At 35.4% G+C, this 22,359-nt stretch overlaps 1 protein-coding gene across 1 annotated transcript; it reads right to left on the bottom strand.

The window, feature by feature from the left end:
• Positions 1-5,606: 5,606 nt before the first annotated feature.
• Positions 5,607-9,665, bottom strand: LOC140892304 (syntaxin-71-like). Its single transcript, XM_073301154.1, has 9 exons — positions 9,337-9,665; positions 9,115-9,240; positions 7,474-7,636; positions 7,266-7,351; positions 7,082-7,150; positions 6,957-7,001; positions 6,371-6,433; positions 6,191-6,267; positions 5,607-5,970 (listed from the first exon to the last, which is right to left on the bottom strand). The coding sequence occupies exons 1-9, from the start codon at positions 9,487-9,489 to the stop codon at positions 5,955-5,957; spliced, it is 798 nt and encodes a 265-aa protein (XP_073157255.1). The 5' UTR covers positions 9,490-9,665; the 3' UTR covers positions 5,607-5,954.
• Positions 9,666-22,359: the final 12,694 nt, after the last annotated feature.

Raw genomic sequence — 22,359 nt, 5'->3', positions numbered from 1 at the left:
GTCGGTCACTGGGCATTAGACATCAACCATCCAAACAGGGCTGAGCGGCCCTACATGGCTCATCTCAAAATATGGACAGACACAATATGATATGCACATGCTACATAATAATATGACACACAAATGCAACATATAAGCATGCAAAACCCGCTGGCTATCTCAGTCAGTACTTACGTACCTTCTTACAGGCAGTCCTAGCAGTCTCACTTTAGGTTCCAAGCCTATAATCAACTCTACAATGCAAATAATCATGCATCATTAATTAAGCTCTAAAAGTCTTATAAGCTATTGCATACTCCTAAATAATTTAAGGAGACCATAGCTATTCCTGCGTCCGTCGTCAGCCCGCTGATGGTAATTGCCTCAAAACTAGGACACAGCTCCGCTACGACGCCTGGATAGCTATGCCACTTTCGGATTCCCCATAGGATGCCTAGAACTCCCTAAATCTGAGTTAAAAGTATAAGGAATTGAGAGACAAGAGAGGAAAGGTGCAAGTTGAAATGAATCTCGACTTCTCTATTTATAGACACGGAACGGAACGTCCGTTCCTCAACGTTGCGTCCGTTCTGCCTGACGAACGTTGCTTCCGATCCCCATCGTTGCTTTCGATGTCCCATCAAGTGCGTAAGCAATGACGTAATATTGCTGATGTCACGGATGACATCAGCTGCCAGAACGTTGCATCCGTTCATGAACGTTGCTTCCGTTCCTGGTCACCCTTTGGGCCATTTCCGATCATTCTGAATCCATTTGTGAAGTCCGTTAACTCAACAGAAGCTTCCTTAATCATGTATTAATAATTCAAAACATGATCACATGATTAGTATAGTCATTAATCATTAATTCCGAATACGGATCACTATATATGATGTACTTGAAGGAAGAATTCGAAATGAAGGATCTTGGAAAAACCAAGTACTATCTAGGTTTGAAAATCGAACAAAAAGAATGTGGAATTTTTGTTCACCAGGCAAATTATACAGAAAAGATCCTTAAACGTTTTAATATGGATAAATCAAATCCATTAAGTACTCCAATGGTTGTAAGATCATTAAACATAGAAAAAGATCCATTCTGTCCATGTGAAGATGATGAAGTTATTCTTGGTCCAGAAGTACCATATCTAAGTGTCATTGGTGTCCTTATGTATCTTGCAAATTGCACTAGACCTAATATATCTTTTGCTGTAAATTTATTGGCAAGATTCAGTTCATATCCAACAAAGAGGCACTGAAACGAAATTAAACATATATTCCGTTATCTACAAAGAACGACAGATTTGAGACTTTTGTACTCAAAAGACACCAATAAAAGTATCATTGGTTATGCTGATGCTGAATATTTATCTGATCCATATAAGGCACGTTCCCAAACCGGATATGTATTTACTCGTGGAGGCACTGCAATTTCTTGGTGTTAACAGAAACAAACACTCGTAACATCTTCATCAAATCATGCTGAGATTATTACGCTACATGAAGCAAGCCGTGAATGTGTTTGGCTAAAATCAATGACACAACATATCCAACTTTCTTGTGAATTATCAGTAGACAAGAAGTCTGTAACGCTGTATGAAGATAATGCTGCATGTATTGCTCAAATGAAAGAATGATACATCAAAAGTGACAGAACCAAACATATCCCCCAAAGTTCTTTGCCTACACTCAAGAACTTGAGAAGAACAAATATATTGATATCTGTTACATTCAATCAAGTGAGAACTCATCAGATCTCTTTACAAAGGCACTTCATACGACAATATTCAGAAAGCATATATATAACATTGGGATGCGCAATCTACGGAATATGTGAAGAATCACTTGTGTTAACATGAGGAGGAGTTTACATGGTTGCACTCTTTTTTTCTTGCTATGGTTTTTATCCCACTGGGTTTTTTCTAGTAAGGTTTTTAACGAGACAGTACAAAAACACGTAATAAAGACAGTCATCATATCACGATCATCATCACAAGGGGGAGTGTTGAAAATATATTATTATTATTATTATTTAAAGTTGAATGTTGAATGTTGAATATTGAATTGTAAAATGTAAAAAATTAGTGTGTGATGATGTAGATGATGATGTATTAATTTTTGGACTAATCTCAAATGTGGATCTATAAATAGGTCTTCATTTGTGATGAAAAATACAATTGAGTTGAGAGAAAAATATTATAAAGTGTAGAGTTTGATATATTTTGAGTTTTGAAGTTTTTACTTTTTATCATAAATTTTTACTTTTTCACAACAAGAAGAACAATAATTGTCAAATTAATAGTTGTCCATGTTTTTTAAGATGACATCACTCGTACTCGTCGTTATTTTATGCCACACTGGATAAATCCTGAGTTAACGTAATAACTTGCAAGTTGTAAATCACGTTAACAGGGACGGAGCTAGGATTTTTATGTGAGGGGGGCGAACTTAGTATATGTAATTATTGATTATTAAAAATTTTAAAATATATATATATATATATACATAATAAAATAAAAAAATAATTTTTGATTTGTATCATTGAGAAAATTTTAATTTCTTATAATGAAATTTAAAATAAAAATTAAACATGTGTTTCATATTAAATTATGTAAAAGTTAAAAACAATTATTTCAAAGTTTTTAATATTTAAATGCTAAAATTAAAACTTTAATCACTGTAAAAAAATATTTAACATGTAAAAAATTAAAATAATATGTAATTTTTTTATTTACATGTATATTATATTTAGATAAATTATAATACTCGATTTTTTTATACAATTTCAAAATAAGTAATGATGAAATTTATTATGAAATTTTGAACAAAATATGAATAAGTGTAATATCAATGAATAAATGGTAAAACATTAATCTTTCATATTTAATTACAAATTTAACACCTAAAACTCGGTAAGTTAGATCCTACCTATATGAAATTAAAATTGAAATATTTAAATTAATCTAATTAATATATCTATGGCATACTAACGTATATATTATTTCAGTTTAGTATAATAGTGATTATAATTTTAGTAGTTTGATACATTCAAAAATTGATGATTACAAGAAATCAAATTAAAAAATATAAATACTTATCTAAAGGTAACTGTTTTTTATTTGTTAAATAATCGAATACATTTGTTTCAAAATTTTTGCAATTAAATGTGATTCATATTATGTGAATTTTTGTATCAGAGTGAGATTACTGAAAAATATACATTGATCTCACAAATATAAAAATAGCTCATTTTTAATTGTTTTTTATTTAATTAATTATATAATGATATATATATATATAATTTGAAAAAGTTGAAGGGGGTGGGGCCCTCTAGCTCCGTCTCTGACGTTAACCAGATAAATTATACCGAACAAATTGTACCGTATGACAAATACGTTCGAAAAAATTTCGGTAAAGGAATCAAATAATTGCCAAACTTTTTATAATATAATATATAAAATGTCTTATCATTTCAATTTCAGGCATACAAAAGAATTAAAGCGTAAAATTTTAAAACTAACACTTTATTATTTTCAATTATGTGCCCTGGATTAAATTAATTGGATGTTTAGTCTAATAAATTGTCTAATAAATTTAATTCACGTGAACAAATAAAAATTGGCATGGATTTCTGAATTTTGCCTAACCGAATTTCGGAATTTGCATAGAAACTGAAATAATAATTTTTAATTTGGTTCGATTTATTTGGTTTTGATGGAAAGATTTGATAGGTTTTTATGAAAAATTTGGCAGGTTTGAAACCAAGTCGAATTAACATATTTGACTAATAAATAACAACCACCAAAAATATATAATAATAATAATAATAAAACAACAACAACAACAACAACAACAACAACAACAACGGAAAGTTCGATCAACATTTTCATAGCCTAATCAATGATCAAATCGGCCTATCTTAAAAAAAAACATGTCGGACAATTTTAACCGGACGACCGAACAGAAAAATCGTTTATATCTTTACTATATTATAATATTTTCCATAAAAACTCATATTTGGTCATTTTAATGTATTTTCAAATTTACCTTTTATCATTCTTCTAATATGTTTAATAATGGAGGTCCAAAAAGTAAATTTTTTATTCAAAAACATCTCACATTTTGTTTCACTATCCTCATTATCCTAATCACCATCACATTATCCCAACATTTAAACAAAAACTATAATTAAATTCAAGTTTATAAAATAATATTTAATTTCAAATAATATATATTTTATGCACATACAACGAATGTGCTTCGTGTACTAGTAATATATAATGAATAATATATTTTAAATTTTAAAAATCTAAAATATGTATATAAATAAACAAATATATATATATATTTATCATATTTTGAAAACTAAATAACTATATAAATATATTTAAAAATATTAATTATAGGTATATATTTTTTAATAATTAATAAATTAATTAAAAAATTATAACGAAGTACAATTCCAAATAATCATATATATGTATAATAAAATATTAAATTTAATGTTTTAAAAATAAAAAAAACTACTTTTTCAACAAAAAAATAATCAAAAAACCTGTTCGGTTCTTTACAAGTTCGACTGTTAAAACGATTTTTGAGAGTGTTTTGAACTTGATCTTTTCCCGATTTTCGATTGAATCGACCGGTCCGATTTTAAAAACATTGAGTTCAATACCACAGAGGCGGTAATACCCCCACTGTAGTTTTATGGTCACCATATGGCCACACATATCATGTGGACTTCTGTTAAGGTCTTTAATTTTGGTGATGAGCGAGTCAGTAGCAGTAAAACAACAGGACATACAACTATAAAACGATAGAAAAATACGTTTAGTTTAAAAATAGTAGACTGATATAAAAACAGTAGAACAGAACTAGTAGACTTACATGCAGAATCAGTAAGCAAGGCTCAGTAGAAGATGCCTTAAATAGCCGTTCTGATATGATAGGATATCGCATTTAATGCATCGTACCAAGCATTAAATGAGCCCTTGAATTGGTTAAATGCTAACGCTTAATCATGTTTATCGTATTATTATCTTAAAATAGAACCTTGTTTTCTACAAGTGTTATATAAACTAGTACACCGAGCACATGCATTGCATGTGTACAAAATATAGTTTTATAAATTTGAATTTATTTATAATTTTTTCTTCCATTAAGATAATGAGATAGTGGTAACTAAAAATTAAAATAATGAAATAGTGGGAAGAAGATGTGGAAAATTTTTGAATGATAATTTACTTTTGTCTTTAAATTATTAAATATGTTGAAAGGATCATAAGGGTAAATTTAAAAATTTATTAAAATGAACAAAACTAATTTTTTTAATGGTTTTATCTTTTATAATATAGTAAAGATTTACATTTTTCTTCACTGACAAGGTGAGTGACCAAGACATACCCACGTGCATTGGGCAATCAGACATCGTATAATCCACATAGTGTGTTACACCATAAAATCGATCTCGTTGCACCAAGACAGATATCGGTAGTGTTTGGGATTGATCTAAGAAAATGTATTGCAGGGACGAACTACACTGCTTTGGCTTCAAGACAAAAGAAGATTGCTAGTGCAACAAAGTTTACAGGATCTACGAGAAAGTTCAATATGCAGAAACAAGATGGGAATAATAATGCGAAAGCACATATTGTATCTCATTAATCGCAATTTTGAAGTGAAGGGATCCACGAAATCCAACTCTTGCACAAAATAATGATTCAGCGGTAGCATTACACGTCATCAAGCTTTCAATCCTTTGATGAACTACGAGTCATGGAAGAATCGAAGCTGATGGATAAGTGTATTTCCTCTCATTTACATTCACACGCAATATTTTGACGTAGTTAGCACATTTTCAACATAAAAAGCACGAATATCAAATAATTATACAAACAAACATAAAGCGGCAAATCACCAACAGTGCAGATTGCACCAGATACATCATGAATTGTCATCAAATAGACCTCATGCCGATCATTTCTTCAACACACTGCAAGGAAAAATTTCCAGCAGCATTAATCTCAACTAAGCATTTGAATAGCTCACCGAGAGAAATACTATGAACCCCCATTGTATAGTATTTTAATTTTAAATCCACGGAGACGATCTGAGCGAGAATCAGTTAAAATTTACATACTGATAAGAAAGGAGACCAATTTCTTAATTTCAGTTAAATTCTCATGTAAACAAAACTTAAATCAAGAACTTACTTGTACAAATAGGCTGCAATTCCAAGAATTATACACAGCAAAATGATGTCGATACAGAAATTTCGACTAGATCTCAGCTGGAAGAAAAACAAAATTAAAGCAAGTAACAGTGATAGAATTGTAGTGTAATGTGCTGATAGGGTAGAGCAGAAATAGAATGCAAGTTACAGATTTGCTCACCTGATTAACAGTGTCCTTCAATCTGACATTGGTGTTTTTAAGGTCAGACGTTGCCTTGTCTACCTGCAAAGAAGCCAACAAAAGAGCTTAGAACTATCTCCAACAAAGTAAAGGTACATCTCAATTTCTCAACACTTCCATGTAACTAGCAAGTTAGTACTGTGTTCAGCAAAGTTTAAGTACTGCTCCACGTTTGAAAGTAAACCATGGTCTCTCTATTGCAATCAACATCTACTAAGCTTAGGTGCTAATGAAGGAGAGATCTGTAGGGTAAGGTAGTGGGGTTGTCTGAAGAGTGATTTTTTTTTCAACTTTCCATGGCGCCTGACATGTGCATTCATTTATTAAAAATATGTGCATTCATTTATTAATAATTTAAATGGACGACGAGTATTTACTAACCGGAATCATATCTACACACTTCTAATGTTAGAAAATATGTCATGAAAATGTACCATTATAAGGTAAACTACATCAAAACATAATGAAAGCAAACAGATAGCAGGAGAGAGAAAAACATGTTAAAAGTACACAAAACTTAGTGTTGCTTTAAAAAAAAATTACAATGTTAATCATATTGACTAACCTTAGTGTCAATTTCATCCATAAGAGGAACTTGCCTATCAACTTCCTGTATAAAATGAATAATGTTTCAATTTACAAACCATAAATATCGAAAAAATATGAGATGAACAAAAAAGGCACAAAAACCTCGTTCATGTCATGAGCCATGTTTTTTAATGTGTCCAAACCTTCGGCTATCATGTCCAATCCATGGTCCTGCGTCATGAAAATAGGGCATTGTAAGCCAGATGCTATCGACAAAAATCATTGAGGTTCATGGATAATTATATTATATACTGCTGAGTGCTAACTGCTCCAACTTAAAACATGCCTGTTTCATTTTTCTCATTTCATACTCCTGCCTGAATTGACTTGATTCTTCAGTTTGCTGAAAGTATTCATTGTCAAACTGTCCATCTAGAATTTGAAGTTCATTACATAGCCATGAGTGAAATAATGAACATAAATTATCCTCATCCAAGAAAAAAGACAGATAAATATACAATCTAGGAACTGAAACTTATAGAAAAGACAAATACCTGAATCAAATTTGAGATTGGAACGAGGTGGAGCTGATGTTCCCCAACCAAAAGATGGTTTAGGTGCAGGTGCAGAGCCATCTGGTATGGCTTGAATTCTATCAGGCAGCGCAAGTACCAAATCATTACGGGTGGTCAGTTCTTCTGTTGAAAGTCCTTTAACCTAAAACAAGACTATCGTCAGTAATGATGTAAAGTCCGAAAACAGAAACCAAGGTTTGTTTACCAAAGAAAAATTACAGATGAAAGAACAAAAACTAAAATCAAGACAGAAAAAAGAAACCGCGAATGACTCAAAAACCAAAGAGAATTTGATAACAAATCAAACAGACAAAATGTAGATCTAGCAAGTACGTACAATTCCACAGAAGCTGCTCTGATGCCAATTACTCAAATCATGACAAGATGTCATGAAAAAGTATCCAAATATACCAAGAAATAGCAGCCATACGGGTCAAATCAAGAACCACACACCAAAATTCAGAGAGACTACCAACATATCACCATTTCTTCGATTCATAATCCATCTTAGAGCAAACCATAAAACAGTCTCTAATTGAAAACAAGTATTTTCCTTAAAATGTTAATCTTCAAATTAGTGATGCGATAAAGAGTTCAAGAGCACTTATTGGCAGTGTCATTGCCTAAACCCCTGTGATATCGAGTGGTTAAAAAAAAGAGAAAGGAATCATCGATTAATGATTTTGGTCTTGCCTGTCAAAGAGTTCGAATACAATTTAAACAAATCGTACACACTATCTCTGGAGTATTAGATCCTCAAAAAGGTGGCAAATCTAAATTAAAATGAAGCAATACTTCGATCTATTGATCATGTAGCTCCATGTTCTCTTTTACTTCTTTCGAGGGAAACCAAGATACATTAAAGCAAGTATCATAGTTTAGGTAATCCATAGCAGATGCTGCAAGCTCTAGAAATAAATATAGAAACAACATTTAAGAGCCCTCTTTTCCCCCAATTCTCATGTCAAGAGTCATACATGTAAGTAAACAGCAGTCTCAATCACCTGTTGTGTTCTCCAGAAAATGCAAGATCAACACGAAGAACACAAGTGTATTACAATAAAAAACCCAGATTATAATCTCTGTTACAATCTTTTCCCTAGCTAAGTGCTAGTCACTCTTCACGTGTAAATGATTCTAACTGAATACCCTCCCATACAATTCCTCTCGCTTATATACTACCACCCCCTTCACGTGTGTTTCTCTTTGATTTCCTAACATACACGTTAATAATCTCGGGCTTCCCATGTCTATCTTCATTTGGGCTTTCTGGGCTTGAAATCCCTGGCCCCCTAGTTCCATGTTTTTAGCCATTGAATTTGGATTCATAACATCACCCCTCTCTGGATTATCACAAGATTCAAGCCAAAATATCCATAAACAACTAAAGGGTAAAGAACTGAAATAGATACAATAAACAAATAAATGGAACTCATAAGAGAGCATTTAACAGATTGGACAGGCGTCGTGTGAAACTAAAGTATGATTAGACCAAAAACTTAAAACCAGGAAAAGTAAATCAATGCATATAACCAAAATACTAAAAACCAGGAAGCTAATCAAACATCCCGAAAAGTCAAACTACAGTGAGCTATCAACAAAGCAGAATCAACGCCAAACCTTCTTAACAGCTAATCTCTGCAACTTAGGGACCTCCTCGAGCAATTTGGCCTTGGTCCTCCGAATCTCGGCATTGATCGCCACAACCGATGCCCTATTCTTCTCGTTCAAAGCTGTCTCCGCCTTCTGCCGGGATTCCAGCAAATAGAAACTCCAATTCAAACTCCGATACACAAATAATGACTTGACTAAGAAAATTGACGCAGAAAAGCAAAGCTCAACCTGGAGAGAAGATTCAATGTCGGACTCTACGGAAGCGTACAGGCGGGCGAACGCATCGTCTCCGGCGACGTTGGAGTCCTTGGCAGCGACGTCGTACTTGTCGTACTTCTTGCAGATCGCATCCACACGAGTCAGTAGATCGATCAAGCTCATTTTTCACCCCAAATTTTGCCTTTTTTTTTCGAGTTTAGGTTTCAAATTTTGGGATCGAGCAAAGAGAATGGAGATGGGAGTGCCTTTTTTTTACGACTTTAGGTTTCAAATTTTGGGATCGAGCAAAGAGAATGGAGATGGGAGAGATCTCCGAGGGTTCTATTGTCAAAGGGCTGTACTTGCTTTCTCTGAGAATTAATTGACACATAATTCTATTTTATATTTAAATTTGAATAATAAATAAATAAATGATTATAAATTTTATTTGTCCATCAACTTTTGATTAAATTTTATTTGTTCATCAACTTATATTGTAACACCCGTTATTTTAATTACGTAAATTCGCCTGCATAATTAGGAGATTTAATTATTTAAATTTATGATTTATGGGTTAAATAATTATGTGAATTATTTATGCATGATTTAATTTATTTTTAAGCATTTAACCCATAATTAGTAATTTTTATGATTTTTAGTATTTTAATTATTTGATCGCGTAGACGGAACCGTGGACGGACGAGATGACAACTTTCCACCCAAATTATTTTATGAACTTTTTTAGAGCCTTAAAATATTATTTTGAGTTTTATTATCTCAAAATTTTTAGTATTTGATTTTATATAATTTTAGAAGTCCATTTTTTATCCAAAATTAGCCAAAATATTGACTTTTTAGTATTTTTAAAATTTCCCTACTCTAATATTTCGGGATTTAACTTTCCCATCAGATTACTTTTATTTTTAGGGATTTTTAAATAAGTGTTTTATGGTATAATATAATTCTAATTAAGTTATTATCCTAATTAAATTCCATTTAACCTAAAATCAAAACCTAATCTACCCAAACCCCTTAGCCGATCATCCCACCCCCATCAGCCGCCACCCTCACAGAAAACCTCACCATCTTCGACCTAGCAAGCTCCAAGAACACCATAGCCACACTTTTGAAGGTCCAAGCTCGTTGTCGTCGCCCCGTCGTCCCGGAACCGTCCCACGCTCGTGTTTTCTCGTCGTCTACGGTGAAAGGCATGATTTTCTTCTCATTTTAACATTATATCAGTGTATACGTGTAGGTAATTGTTGTGCATCAGAATTGTTTAAAGATTTTTCAGAAAATCGATTGAATGTTGTTGTTGTGCATCCTTCTTCAAATTCATGGCATGCTCATGGTTTCTTTCTCTCTATGCATTGGTTCGGCTGATGGCTAGGTCTCCTAGGGTGTGAGTACGTGGTCTGGGCTCGGGTGGCTCGAGTGGTTCGAGCCAAACGAGCCCAGGTGGTCACCTTGTGCAGCCAAGTGCACGGTCGAGAGCAGTTTAGGGTTTTGGGTTTGCAGGGCTTCGGTTCAACAGTTGGACGTGCATGGGGTCGGGGGCCTGGTGGGGTTCGAACCGGCAGGACCCTGGGGAGGTCCTGCCGGCGGCGCTCCGGCCGGTCGTGGCCGGAGCAGGGCGGCAGCAGGCGTTGAAGGCCTGCTGCCCGAGCCCTCGGCGGCCGAGAGGAGTAGGAAAAGTAAGGAGTCGGGTTAGGGTTTCAGATGGCTTCCGGGTCGGGTCTTGGGTCCGGGTTGGGTCAGTAAGTTAGTGGATCGGGTCAAGTGAGTCCGGGTCCGGGTTAGGTGGGCCGGGCTCGAGTCTTTTTATTTTTAAAATATTTTATGAATTAATGGGTTTTTGAGTCAATTAAATTGAAATAAAATTATTTGGACTCCCAATAATTTTATTTGAACTTTTAAAATTTTAATTAAGTTAGTCCATTAGTTTTATGGGCTTTTGGGCCCGTAAAAGTTATTGGGCCAGTCTTTGGGTTTTTGGGCTCATTGGGCCAGTTTAAGTGTTATTGGGCTTAGTGTAATTTTAATGGGCTTAATTAATTTAATTGGGCTTAGATTAATTAATTGGGCTTAAAGTTTAAGTTATTGGGCTTAAGTATGTTAATGGGCCAGATTTAAGTTAATGGGCTTGAGTGTAGGGCCAGCAGTCCAGGACCATCCATGAGAAAAATTGCATGTGTCCTGATTATATATTTAATTATTTTTATGCATTTAAGTTATTTTAATATTTATATGTTAGTAAAAAAATTAAATTAAATATATATGAAGGACACACAATTTATTTAAGTACATGCATTCATGAAATCAATTTTTATGCTATGATTGAAATTCTATGGTTGAGCAAATAAAATATTTTAGGTGGAAATTGAAGTAGTGTGGCCATTTATGTATGGGCAGTTTCTGTCATTTATGTATGGGCAGTTTCTGCCATTTATGTATGAGTGGTTCGCCACCAGCCTCGTACGATGGTTTCTTAGACTGATCAGTAGCACTATAAGTATGGGTCACACTTACGGATAGGACCATTCGATGTTAAGAAAATAAGTGCTCAACAACTCATGTATGTATGATATTATGTATGTTATGTATTATGTTATTTATGTTTATTTAAGTAAGTTATGTTATGAAATTTTATGCATGCTCATTCATGTATATGTATGTATTAGTATTAAATTGATTTAAATTATTTTAAACCCTTGTTAGTATGCATGTTGGGCCTCTAGGCTCACTACACTGATATGGTGCAGGTGAGTATGTAGAGGAGCAGGTTACCCCTACCGGTGGTGAGGACGTATGAGCAGTGCTGCAGTAGCCCCGTGACCTTGACAGCTTCTGAGTCACCATACATGTTGTCTTATGATACATTTTAATATTTTTCGAGGGTTGAGGTTTTTGAATATTTTATTAAATATTGTTAGTGCATGCACACTTTTTATTCATTTTATTTATGCAGTATATTTTTAATTATAGTGTTGACTCAGATAGTTATTTATTTTAAAGAATGCATTTTTTTTAAGTATTTAATTGTTTATTTATTTAGTCATGTATTTATTTTAAATATTTTATTCTGTGCATATATGTATGGGCATATATGTACATATTTTATTTAGTAGTAAAAAAAAAAAAAAATTTTCCGCATATTTATTTATTATAGAGTTAGGGTCGTTTCATATATTAATTATTTAATTTTTTACATCAATCAGAGAAGGGAGAGTTCAATGATTCACACTACTGAGCTCACTACAATAGCAGTAGGAGACTACTTCAGCAACTAATGCTAGAACAGTAGCAACTCACTATTTGTTCATTTTCAGTAGCTAGCACTCAGATCCTGACAATAATTAATTTTAAGTAAAATTTTAATATAAGTGATAAAGGGATAAAATAGGCATTTTCGCTTACTTCATAAATAATTGACCCAAATTTGAAGATTGATGTAAAAAATTAAATAATTAATATAAGTTGATGAACAAATAAAATTTAATCAAAATTTGATGGACAAATAAAATTTATAATCATTTATTTATTTATTATTCAAATTTAAATATAAAATAGAATTATGTGTCAATTAATTCTCAGAGAAAGCAAGTCCAGCCCTTTGACAATAGAACCCTCGGAGATCTCTCCCATCTCCATTCTCTTTGCTCGATCCCAAAATTTGAAACCTAAACTCGTAAAAAAAGGCAAAATTTGGGGTGAAAAATGAGCTTGATCGATCTACTGACTCGTGTGGATGCGATCTGCAAGAAGTACGACAAGTACGGCGTCGCTGCCAAGGACTCCAACGTCGCCGCAGACGATGCGTTCGCCCGCCTGTACGCTTCCGTAGAGTCCGACATTGAATCTTCTCTCCAGGTTGAGCTTTGCTTTTCTGCGTCAATTTTCTTAGTCAAGTCATTATTTGTGTATCGGAGTTTGAATTGGAGTTTCTATTTGCTGGAATCCCGGCAGAAGGCGGAGACAGCTTTGAACGAGAAGAATAGGGCATCGGTTGTGGCGATCAATGCCGAGATTTGGAGGACCAAGGCCAAATTGCTCGAGGAGGTCCCTAAGTTGCAGAGATTAGCTGTTAAGAAGGTTTGGCGTTGATTCTGCTTTGTTGATAGCTCACTGTAGTTTGACTTTTCGGGATGTTTGATTATCTTCCTGGTTTTTAGTATTTTGGTTATATGCATTGATTTACTTTTCCTGGTTTTAAGTTTTTGGTCTAATCATACTTTAGTTTCACACGACGCCTGTCCAATCTGTTAAATGCTCTCTTATGAGCTCCATTTATTTGTTTATTGTATCTATTTCAGTTCTTTACCCTTTAGTTGTTTATGGATATTTTGGCTTGAATCTTGTGATAATCCAGAGAGGGGTGATGTTATGAATCCAAATTCAATGGCTAAAAACATGGAACCAGGGGGCCCAGGGACTTCAAGCCCAGAAAGCCCAAATGAAGATAGACATGGGAAGCCCGAGATTATTAACGTGTATGTTAGGAAATCAAAGAGAAACACACGTGAAGGGGGTGGTAGTATATAAGCGAGAGGAATTGTATGGGAGGGTATTCAGTTAGAATCATTTACACGTGAAGAGTGACTAGCACTTAGCTAGGGAAAAGATTGTAACAGAGATTATACTCTGGGTTTTTTATTGTAATACACTTGTGTTCTTCGTGTTGATCTTGAATTTTCTGGAGAACACAACATTGGCCCGACCTGCCGGATCCGAGGAGCGTCGATTCACGATGGCCAGCACACGAGCAGAAGCAAAATTTGAAGCCATGGAGAGATCGGTGAGTGGGTTACAGGAAAATATGTTATAGGTACAGGAACGATTGGAGAAGATGGACAGAGCTCTCGAAGGCTTTGTAGATTTGAAAACGTTGATGGAACAGTTGATCAAGGGGCAGAGAGGGGAGAATGTCAATAACATCCGAATGGAGGAAGTACATGGCGAAGGAGGAGGAGGTATGCAGGAGAAGGGAGAGAGTGCCGCGGGTATCGGAGGGAGTAGTAGTGATGGTATTTCTGCGGAGATGAAAACTGCGCTGAAGAAGGTGGAATTGCCGACGTTCGAGGGCGAGGATCCGATGGGATGGTTGGGGAAGATGGAACAATTTTTTGATGTGCATGATACGCCCATGGATTGTAGGCTCAAGTTGGCCTACATCTGTATGCACGGTTCTACAGTGCACTGGTATCGGTGGATGAAAGAAAGAATTCCAAATATGAATTGGGATAGGTTCGCGGAAGAAATCATCAAACGATATAGTGGGTTCCATGCGAATCCATTTGAGTTGATGGCTTCGTTGAAACAAGGACAACAATCGATTGATGCCTATATTGAGAAATTCGAAATGTTGGTGGCACAGGTGGGTGACATTCAGGAAGACCAATGTCTGGGCTATTTTATGAGTGGCTTGAGGGAGGAGATACGCCGACGAATGATCGTCCATAATCCCCGCACAGTAGATCGTGCTATGATGTTGGCGAGAGGCTTGGAGATGGAGTTATTTGGAGCGGTGATGGATCGGGGAAGATACAGATCTGGTTTTGGGTTGGGCCAGGAGCATAAAACAGTAACTGGAACGGGTTGGGCTTCACAAGCCCAAGTCTATGGCAGCGGACAAAATAAAAATTATTCACCGTCTTTTGGGAACGATAAGACGACGAGCCCAGGTGAGCCGGCTATACGCAAATCTTTCACCCCACCACTTACAGGCGGACGGGCTACCCATGGTGGAACTAGCGGCGCTAAACGGGGTAGCAGTGCGGCTAGGGTTCCGTTGGCTAGTGCTCGCGACGGCAGAATCGTTTCTCACCAAGAGTTTCTTCACAGGCGCGCAAAGGGCCTCTGTTTTAAATGTGGAGAACCCTACAACCCGATGCATATGTGTGCAAACAAGAGTCTGAGAGTCACTATTATGGCAGAGGAAGAAGGGGAAGGCGATGAGTGTGAGCCAGGAAAGGGGGAGGAGGAGTTATCACAGCAGTTGGGGGACGACGGGCTTTGGGCTGTAACGCCGAAGGTGGAGTATAATACGTTGGAATTGCCATTATATTCAATCAATGGCATTGACCAACCTCAGACGCTGAAGATGAGGGCGAGAATATCGGGGCGTGAAGTGGTCGCAATGGTGGATAGTGGCGCGAGCCATAACTTTGTTTCACTACCATGTCCCCTGACTTCAGCATGTCCCCTACCATACAACAATAATATCAAATATTATATAAAGGATGATCGATGCCTAGATCTAATCGACTCATGGTTGCCAATCACGAGTCTATGTCCAATCCTAGGTGATATGCAAGTATGCAATGCAATTCTATTACATTGTGCTTCGATGACAAGTAGGGGATACATATTTAAGGGTGGGAACGGGCCATAAACCAGGCCTACTTTTATTACAAATAATAAATCAATTTGGGCTATAAACCAAGCCCATTAATAAAACCCAACAACAATAATAAAAACCAAATGTAAACAACCTAACATACACCTACAAAATTGGTCATGACAATCGATCATCCTCTTATCCAATAATTAATTCAATAATTAAATCATTGGATAACATGCAATGACAACATAATTAAAAAGATAAAATCAAATTTTATCTAATATAATCATAAGATCATATCTTATCATCAATTGTACCAAAATAATTAATTTTGTAAAATCTAATTTAACAGATAAAACTTATAAATTTTCCAAAAATTCAAATTTATCCAAAAATCAATTTAAAAATTTTCGGACTCAAACAATTTGACCCGATGCCTCGTGGTCTAATCAAAACAATTTTCGATCATACCAAAAACTAAAATTTCAAAATTTAAAATTCTAAAAATCAATTTTAATTTTCCCGGGCTGCCCGGGACGTTCCCGGGCAGCCCCGCCTCCACGTGGGATAGGGCAGCCCACGTGGGGCCTGGGCAGCCCGTCGTTGCCCTTGGGCAGCGATCATCGCTGCCCGTGCCCGTGTTTTTCTTAAAATTTAATTTTAAAATTTTGTTTTGTTTACCAAAAACCGAGGTCAAAATTTTGTACAATCGATAAATTTTAATCGTTTGATCTGATAATCTGAGAAAAACCTGACTTTGATACCACTGTTGGAACAGGTTTTTAGATCAGTCAAATCTGATACCCGGAGCAGCGGAAGTTTAAAAATTTTCTTTTTTGATATGGAACGATTCCATATCATGGGTATCAAATCCTTACGATTAAAATATGCAAGTAAAATAATAATAAGAATTAATATTTTACCTCTTCAAGCTATGGCTTGATTAATGGACTCCAACAGATTAAATCTGCTCTTCTTGTAAATCCCAGGAACTGATGACTTGCTCGATCAACTCCTGAATTAGGTCCACGAATAGAAAACAGAAACCTTCTGATTGATTGCACTAGAAATCAATCAGATGTTTATCGAAGAGATTTACAGATTTGATCTGTCAATTCAGAATGTAATTTTTCAGAAAAATCACAGACCTAATTCTCTCAAAAAGGGAAGACAGAATTCGAAAATCTCCTTAGAACTGTTCTAGGATTTTTCGAAAACTGTAGATGTGTGTGTAGCAGTATTTTCAAAAATTCCAACTTGGAATGAATTGTGTCTTTCGAAATCCCCTACATCTAATATATATAATTTCTGTACTGGATTAATTATATGTCTAATAGGACACTAACTCCTTAAGGCCCATTAGTCATAACTTAAGCCCAACAAGCCAAGCTTGTTATTATAAAAATTAATATAAAATTCATCTTGACTCCGATTGATAATCCGATTTCACCAATGTGCACAGAAATAATTTCTGCACCTTTTAAAGCCAAGATAATTTTTCTGAATTCGAATTCAGTGATTTTCAAAAATGTCCGTCTCTATGTCATTTTAGGAAATTCCACTCCCTTTACTTAAGAAGTTCAACTTCTCTTTCGCTAAATTTAACTCTTTAAATTTAACTATCTCAACGGGGATTAGTAATCCATTACTTGTGTAACCCTCAATGGTTCAGGGATACAGCTAGCTGTGGGCTCACAACTTCTTGTGACTCGGAACAACAATTTTCGACTTACCCATCGAATCATGATAAGAGCGCCTAGCAACATCGCCCCATGATTCCCTAGGTATCACTGATAGTGCCTGCAAGAACCAGTAAGTTTTGGTTAGCGTACAGTACGGTCCCTTCAACCATATATCCCGATCGAATCAACAACCATTGGTACATCGAGAGTCGTTCGAGATTCGATAACTATGCAATACATCTTGAAGATCAAATAGTGACATCGCATGTGCTACTAGGAAACCAAGTAACCTAAAGCACATCATGTACTCTGGCCAGAGATTTGTCACACTAATATCTCCTCAGATAGCATAGGATATCCACACTCGCAAGCGTGTGGTGAATCCTTGACAACAAAGCATTGACTCCTATATGTGTCGTAACTGTACCCAATCTCGACACCTGATGACCCTCATATAGTCGGTAAATGAGTCAAAGTACAGAACTAGCATATAGAGTCTCCATGATGTTTCAAGTAGTAAGGACTAATGATGTACAACCAAAACTGCGGACTTATCAACTCAATTAATGATAACCACTTGGAAAGTCCGAATAGGGTAGTTCGATCATCCATCATATGAATATCCAGTTGCATGCTTCGAACATCTCTATGTTCTATACCAATGAAACGTGGTACTTGGCATCGCAAATGCTAGTCTCAATCTCGAGCGATCCTTATCCTTATTAGCGGACGGCTCAATTGACTAGGAACTGTTTAGAATATACAGTGATTATAAGATGTGTTTCATGATAGTCATTCAATTCTACTATCACATTTTACATGCACTCTAGTATATTCAAGGTCTTTATCTAAACATCGTATAGTACGTCACAACATAATAATATGATAAAAGATAAAGTAAATGCCAATATAAAAGTGTAAATTATATTAAACAAAGATTATTTATACATAGAGTCACAAAAGCCCTTAGCCACAAGTTGGCTAACCGGGCACCCACTCTTTCACTTGATAATTCATCACCAATTCTTGAAGCGCTTCTTTGAACTTTTTGCTCTGCCCCCTAGTAATTGGTCCTTGCTGAATCTCTAATGGATCTTTAACACGCTTGGAAACTTAATCTTCATGCGAGCTATCCATGATCACATCAGAACTAGTAGATAGTAATTGAAGAGCAGAAAATCAAATCAACAGAAGCAACAGAAAGAATCCAAAGAGAAGAAAGTTGACCAGCAGTCAATTAGCTGCTAAGCAAAACAATGGGAAACAAATAGATCAGTTAAATGGAAGCTGAAGCAGAAGGTAAAACCAACAAAAATTCTCTGTTAACCAGTCAAAGCTATTAACTCCTAGACAAGGTCTCTCATGCACTGATACACTCAGAACCATGCAAGACGCAAAAAGTGTACCTTCCTTCACAGAACTAAAAGACAAGAATACTGCTACAAACCAATGGATGTATTTGAATCAAGATGACTGTTATCTTGTACCTATAAATATAGACCACAACCATTAGAAGAACTGGCTGGATCGCAAGAACTCACAATCACTCATATCATGTCTTAGAACAACTAAACACTTTCAGTTGTTCGCATATAACCAGTAGAGGAGTTCAAAGCTTTCATTACAGATCATATCAGAGACGAAGAACACTCAACAAACGCGTCAAGTAGATCAGATTTTTTATGATCATTTTGTGTTTAGTGTTAATTTGTAAACTCGTTATTCATACAGTTGAGGTGATGCAAACCTCTGTAACCTGCTTTCAGTCGAGGGCTGAAACAGTAGAGATACTAGGAGTTTCAAAAGTAGGCCGTGGGGTAAGTCCTAGCTGAGGTGGGCTGTTTAGTCAAAGTCTTCTAGTGATACTTTATGAAAATAGAAAAAGGGTTGACGTGAGGAGTAGTTAAGTCTCCGAACATCCAGAAACAAATTCTTGTGTTGTTTATTTTCTGTTGAACACAACACACATCCAATAGACTCTTTTTAATATAAGTTCAATATCTCGGTTGACCTTATTTCGCAATATTGTATATTTGTTGGTTAACTGTTTTGGATAATCAGAGAAGGGAGAGTTCAATGATTCACACTACTGAGCTCACTACAGAAGCAGTAGGAGACTACTTCAGCAACTAATGCTAGAACAGTAGCAACTCACTATTTGTTCATTTTCAGTAGCTAGCACTCAGATCCTGACAATAATTAATTTTAAGTAAAATTTTAATATAAGTGATAAAGGGATAAAATAGACATTTTCGCTTACTTCATAAATAATTGACCCAAATTTGAAGATTGATGTAAAAAATTAAATAATTAATATAAGTTGATGAACAAATAAAATTTAATCAAAAGTTGATGGACAAATAAAATTTATAATCATTTATTTATTTATTATTCAAATTTAAATATAAAATAGAATTATGTGTCAATTAATTCTCAGAGAAAGCAAGTCCAGCCCTTTGACAATAGAACCCTCGGAGATCTCTCCCATCTCCATTCTCTTTGCTCGATCCCAAAATTTGAAACCTAAACTCGTAAAAAAAAGGCAAAATTTGGGGTGAAAAATGAGCTTGATCGATCTACTGACTCGTGTGGATGCGATCTGCAAGAAGTACGACAAGTACGACGTTGCTGCCAAGGACTCCAACGTCGCCGGAGACGATGCGTTCGCCCGCCTGTACGCTTCCGTAGAGTCCGACATTGAATCTTCTCTCCAGGTTGAGCTTTGCTTTTCTGCGTCAATTTTCTTAGTCAAGTCATTATTTGTGTATCGGAGTTTGAATTGGAGTTTCTATTTGCTGGAATCCCGGCAGAAGGCGGAGACAGCTTTGAACGAGAAGAATAGGGCATCGGTTGTGGCGATCAATGCTGAGATTCGGAGGACCAAGGCCAAATTGCTCGAGGAGGTCCCTAAGTTGCAGAGATTAGCTGTTAAGAAGGTTTGGCGTTGATTCTGCTTTGTTGATAGCTCACTGTAGTTTGACTTTTCGGGATGTTTGATTAGCTTCCTGGTTTTTAGTATTTTGGTTATATGCATTGATTTACTTTTCCTGGTTTTAAGTTTTTGGTCTAATCATACTTTAGTTTCACACGACGCCTGTCCAATCTGTTAAATGCTCTCTTATGAGTTCCATTTATTTGTTTATTGTATCTATTTCAGTTCTTTACCCTTTAGTTGTTTATGGATATTTTGGCTTGAATCTTGTGATAATCCAGAGAGGGGTGATGTTATGAATCCAAATTCAATGGCTAAAAACATGGAACCAGGGGGCCCAGGGACTTCAAGCCCAGAAAGCCCAAATGAAGATAAACATGGGAAGCCCGAGATTATTAACGTGTATGTTAGGAAATCAAAGAGAAACACACGTGAAGGGGGTGGTAGTATATAAGCGAGAGGAATTGTATGGGAGGGTATTCAGTTAGAATCATTTACACGTGAAGAGTGACTAGCACTTAGCTAGGGAAAAGATTGTAATAGAGATTATACTCTGGGTTTTTTATTGTAATACACTTGTGTTCTTCGTGTTGATCTTGCATTTTCTGGAGAACACAACATTGGCCCGACCTGCCGGATCCGAGGAGCGTCGATTCACGATGGCCAGCACACGAGCAGAAGCGAAATTTGAAGCCATGGAGAGATCGGTGAGTGGGTTACAGGAAAATATGTTACAGGTACAGGAACGATTGGAGAAGATGGACAGAGCTCTCGAAGGCTTTGTAGATTTGAAAACGTTGATGGAACAGTTGATCAAGGGGCAGAGAGGGGAGAATGTCAATAACATCCGAATGGAGGAAGTACATGGCGAAGGAGGAGGAGGTATGCAGGAGAAGGGAGAGAGTGCCGCGGGTATCGGAGGGAGTAGTAGTGATGATCCATTTTGAGCACACAAATATGATGTACTAAGATACATATATCCCGTGTACCCGAGATAATCATTGAAGAGTTAATAGATCCGTTTGTGAATGTTGGAACCGACAGCTATATAAAGATCATCGAAGAATACTCTTGCACACACTTATCGATATATCATATCTTAGAGAACATCACTGTGCATCAATATTTGTAATCAACTGCTGAGTATCAAGTATTGAGTATTGTAAGTTTTTGGACTAAGTCTATCCAAAAACATTTAGAGTTGTAAGAATTCTAGGAGTTTCTGTGGGCAGTGGATAAATCCTGCTAAAATGGGTTTGTACTAAGGGTACCAATCAAAGCTTCTAGTGAATACCTTCTAAAAACATAAGAATGAGAGACGTATAAGGTTTTATCCTTCAAGATCCTTGGAACTTCCATAAAAAAATTTGGTGTCGCTTTTCTTACTATATTTGAGCTTCAGTAGACGTCTAGCAGTCTGTTTCCGCACTAATTCATTAGACTGATGCTTTTACTTCAACAGACAAGATGCGTTTTGATTGCTGCTAAACTCCGGCTCCTTGCAAAAATGAATAAAAAATAGGAGTATTCATTCACCCCCTCTAAACACTCTTCACCGATCCTAACCACTTCACATGCTTACACGTGAGACCCACATGTAATTAGGTCAATAATGATCTTAGATCAGGTAAAAATTGAATAATCTAGTAATATTAAAAATAATACTAATAAAATTAGGTGTGAGCAAAACTGTGATAGAATCGAAATAATTGACTGAACCAATTACATTCAAAACCATAGTATGATAAAAATTAAATAAATCATTTTTTTTTCCAAAATAAAAGGATGACTAAATTAGTTTATTTGGCCTTATTTCAGTTATTTTACAAAACATAAGTTAAATCGAGATACCAAAATTTTATAACGTAGATTTCTTGTGAAGAGATCTCATGGATTTTTATCCATGATATTGGTCAGTTCTGCTCATATTACAATAAAAAGTACTTTTTTGAAATAAAAGGTAATATTTTTTCACGGAAGACCCAAATATAAAATATATTTCATAAAAGTAACTCGTGATACCGTTTCACAAGAATTTTTGTTTTTTTTTTTAAAAAATATAGCTTCAACACTTTTTTTTAATATATATTTAACTTTAT

This window comes from Henckelia pumila, chromosome 1 (assembly GCF_033568475.1).
Source record: "Henckelia pumila isolate YLH828 chromosome 1, ASM3356847v2, whole genome shotgun sequence".
NCBI classification, from domain to species: domain Eukaryota; kingdom Viridiplantae; phylum Streptophyta; class Magnoliopsida; order Lamiales; family Gesneriaceae; genus Henckelia; species Henckelia pumila.
This window is presented reverse-complemented; position numbering and strand designations above follow the sequence as displayed.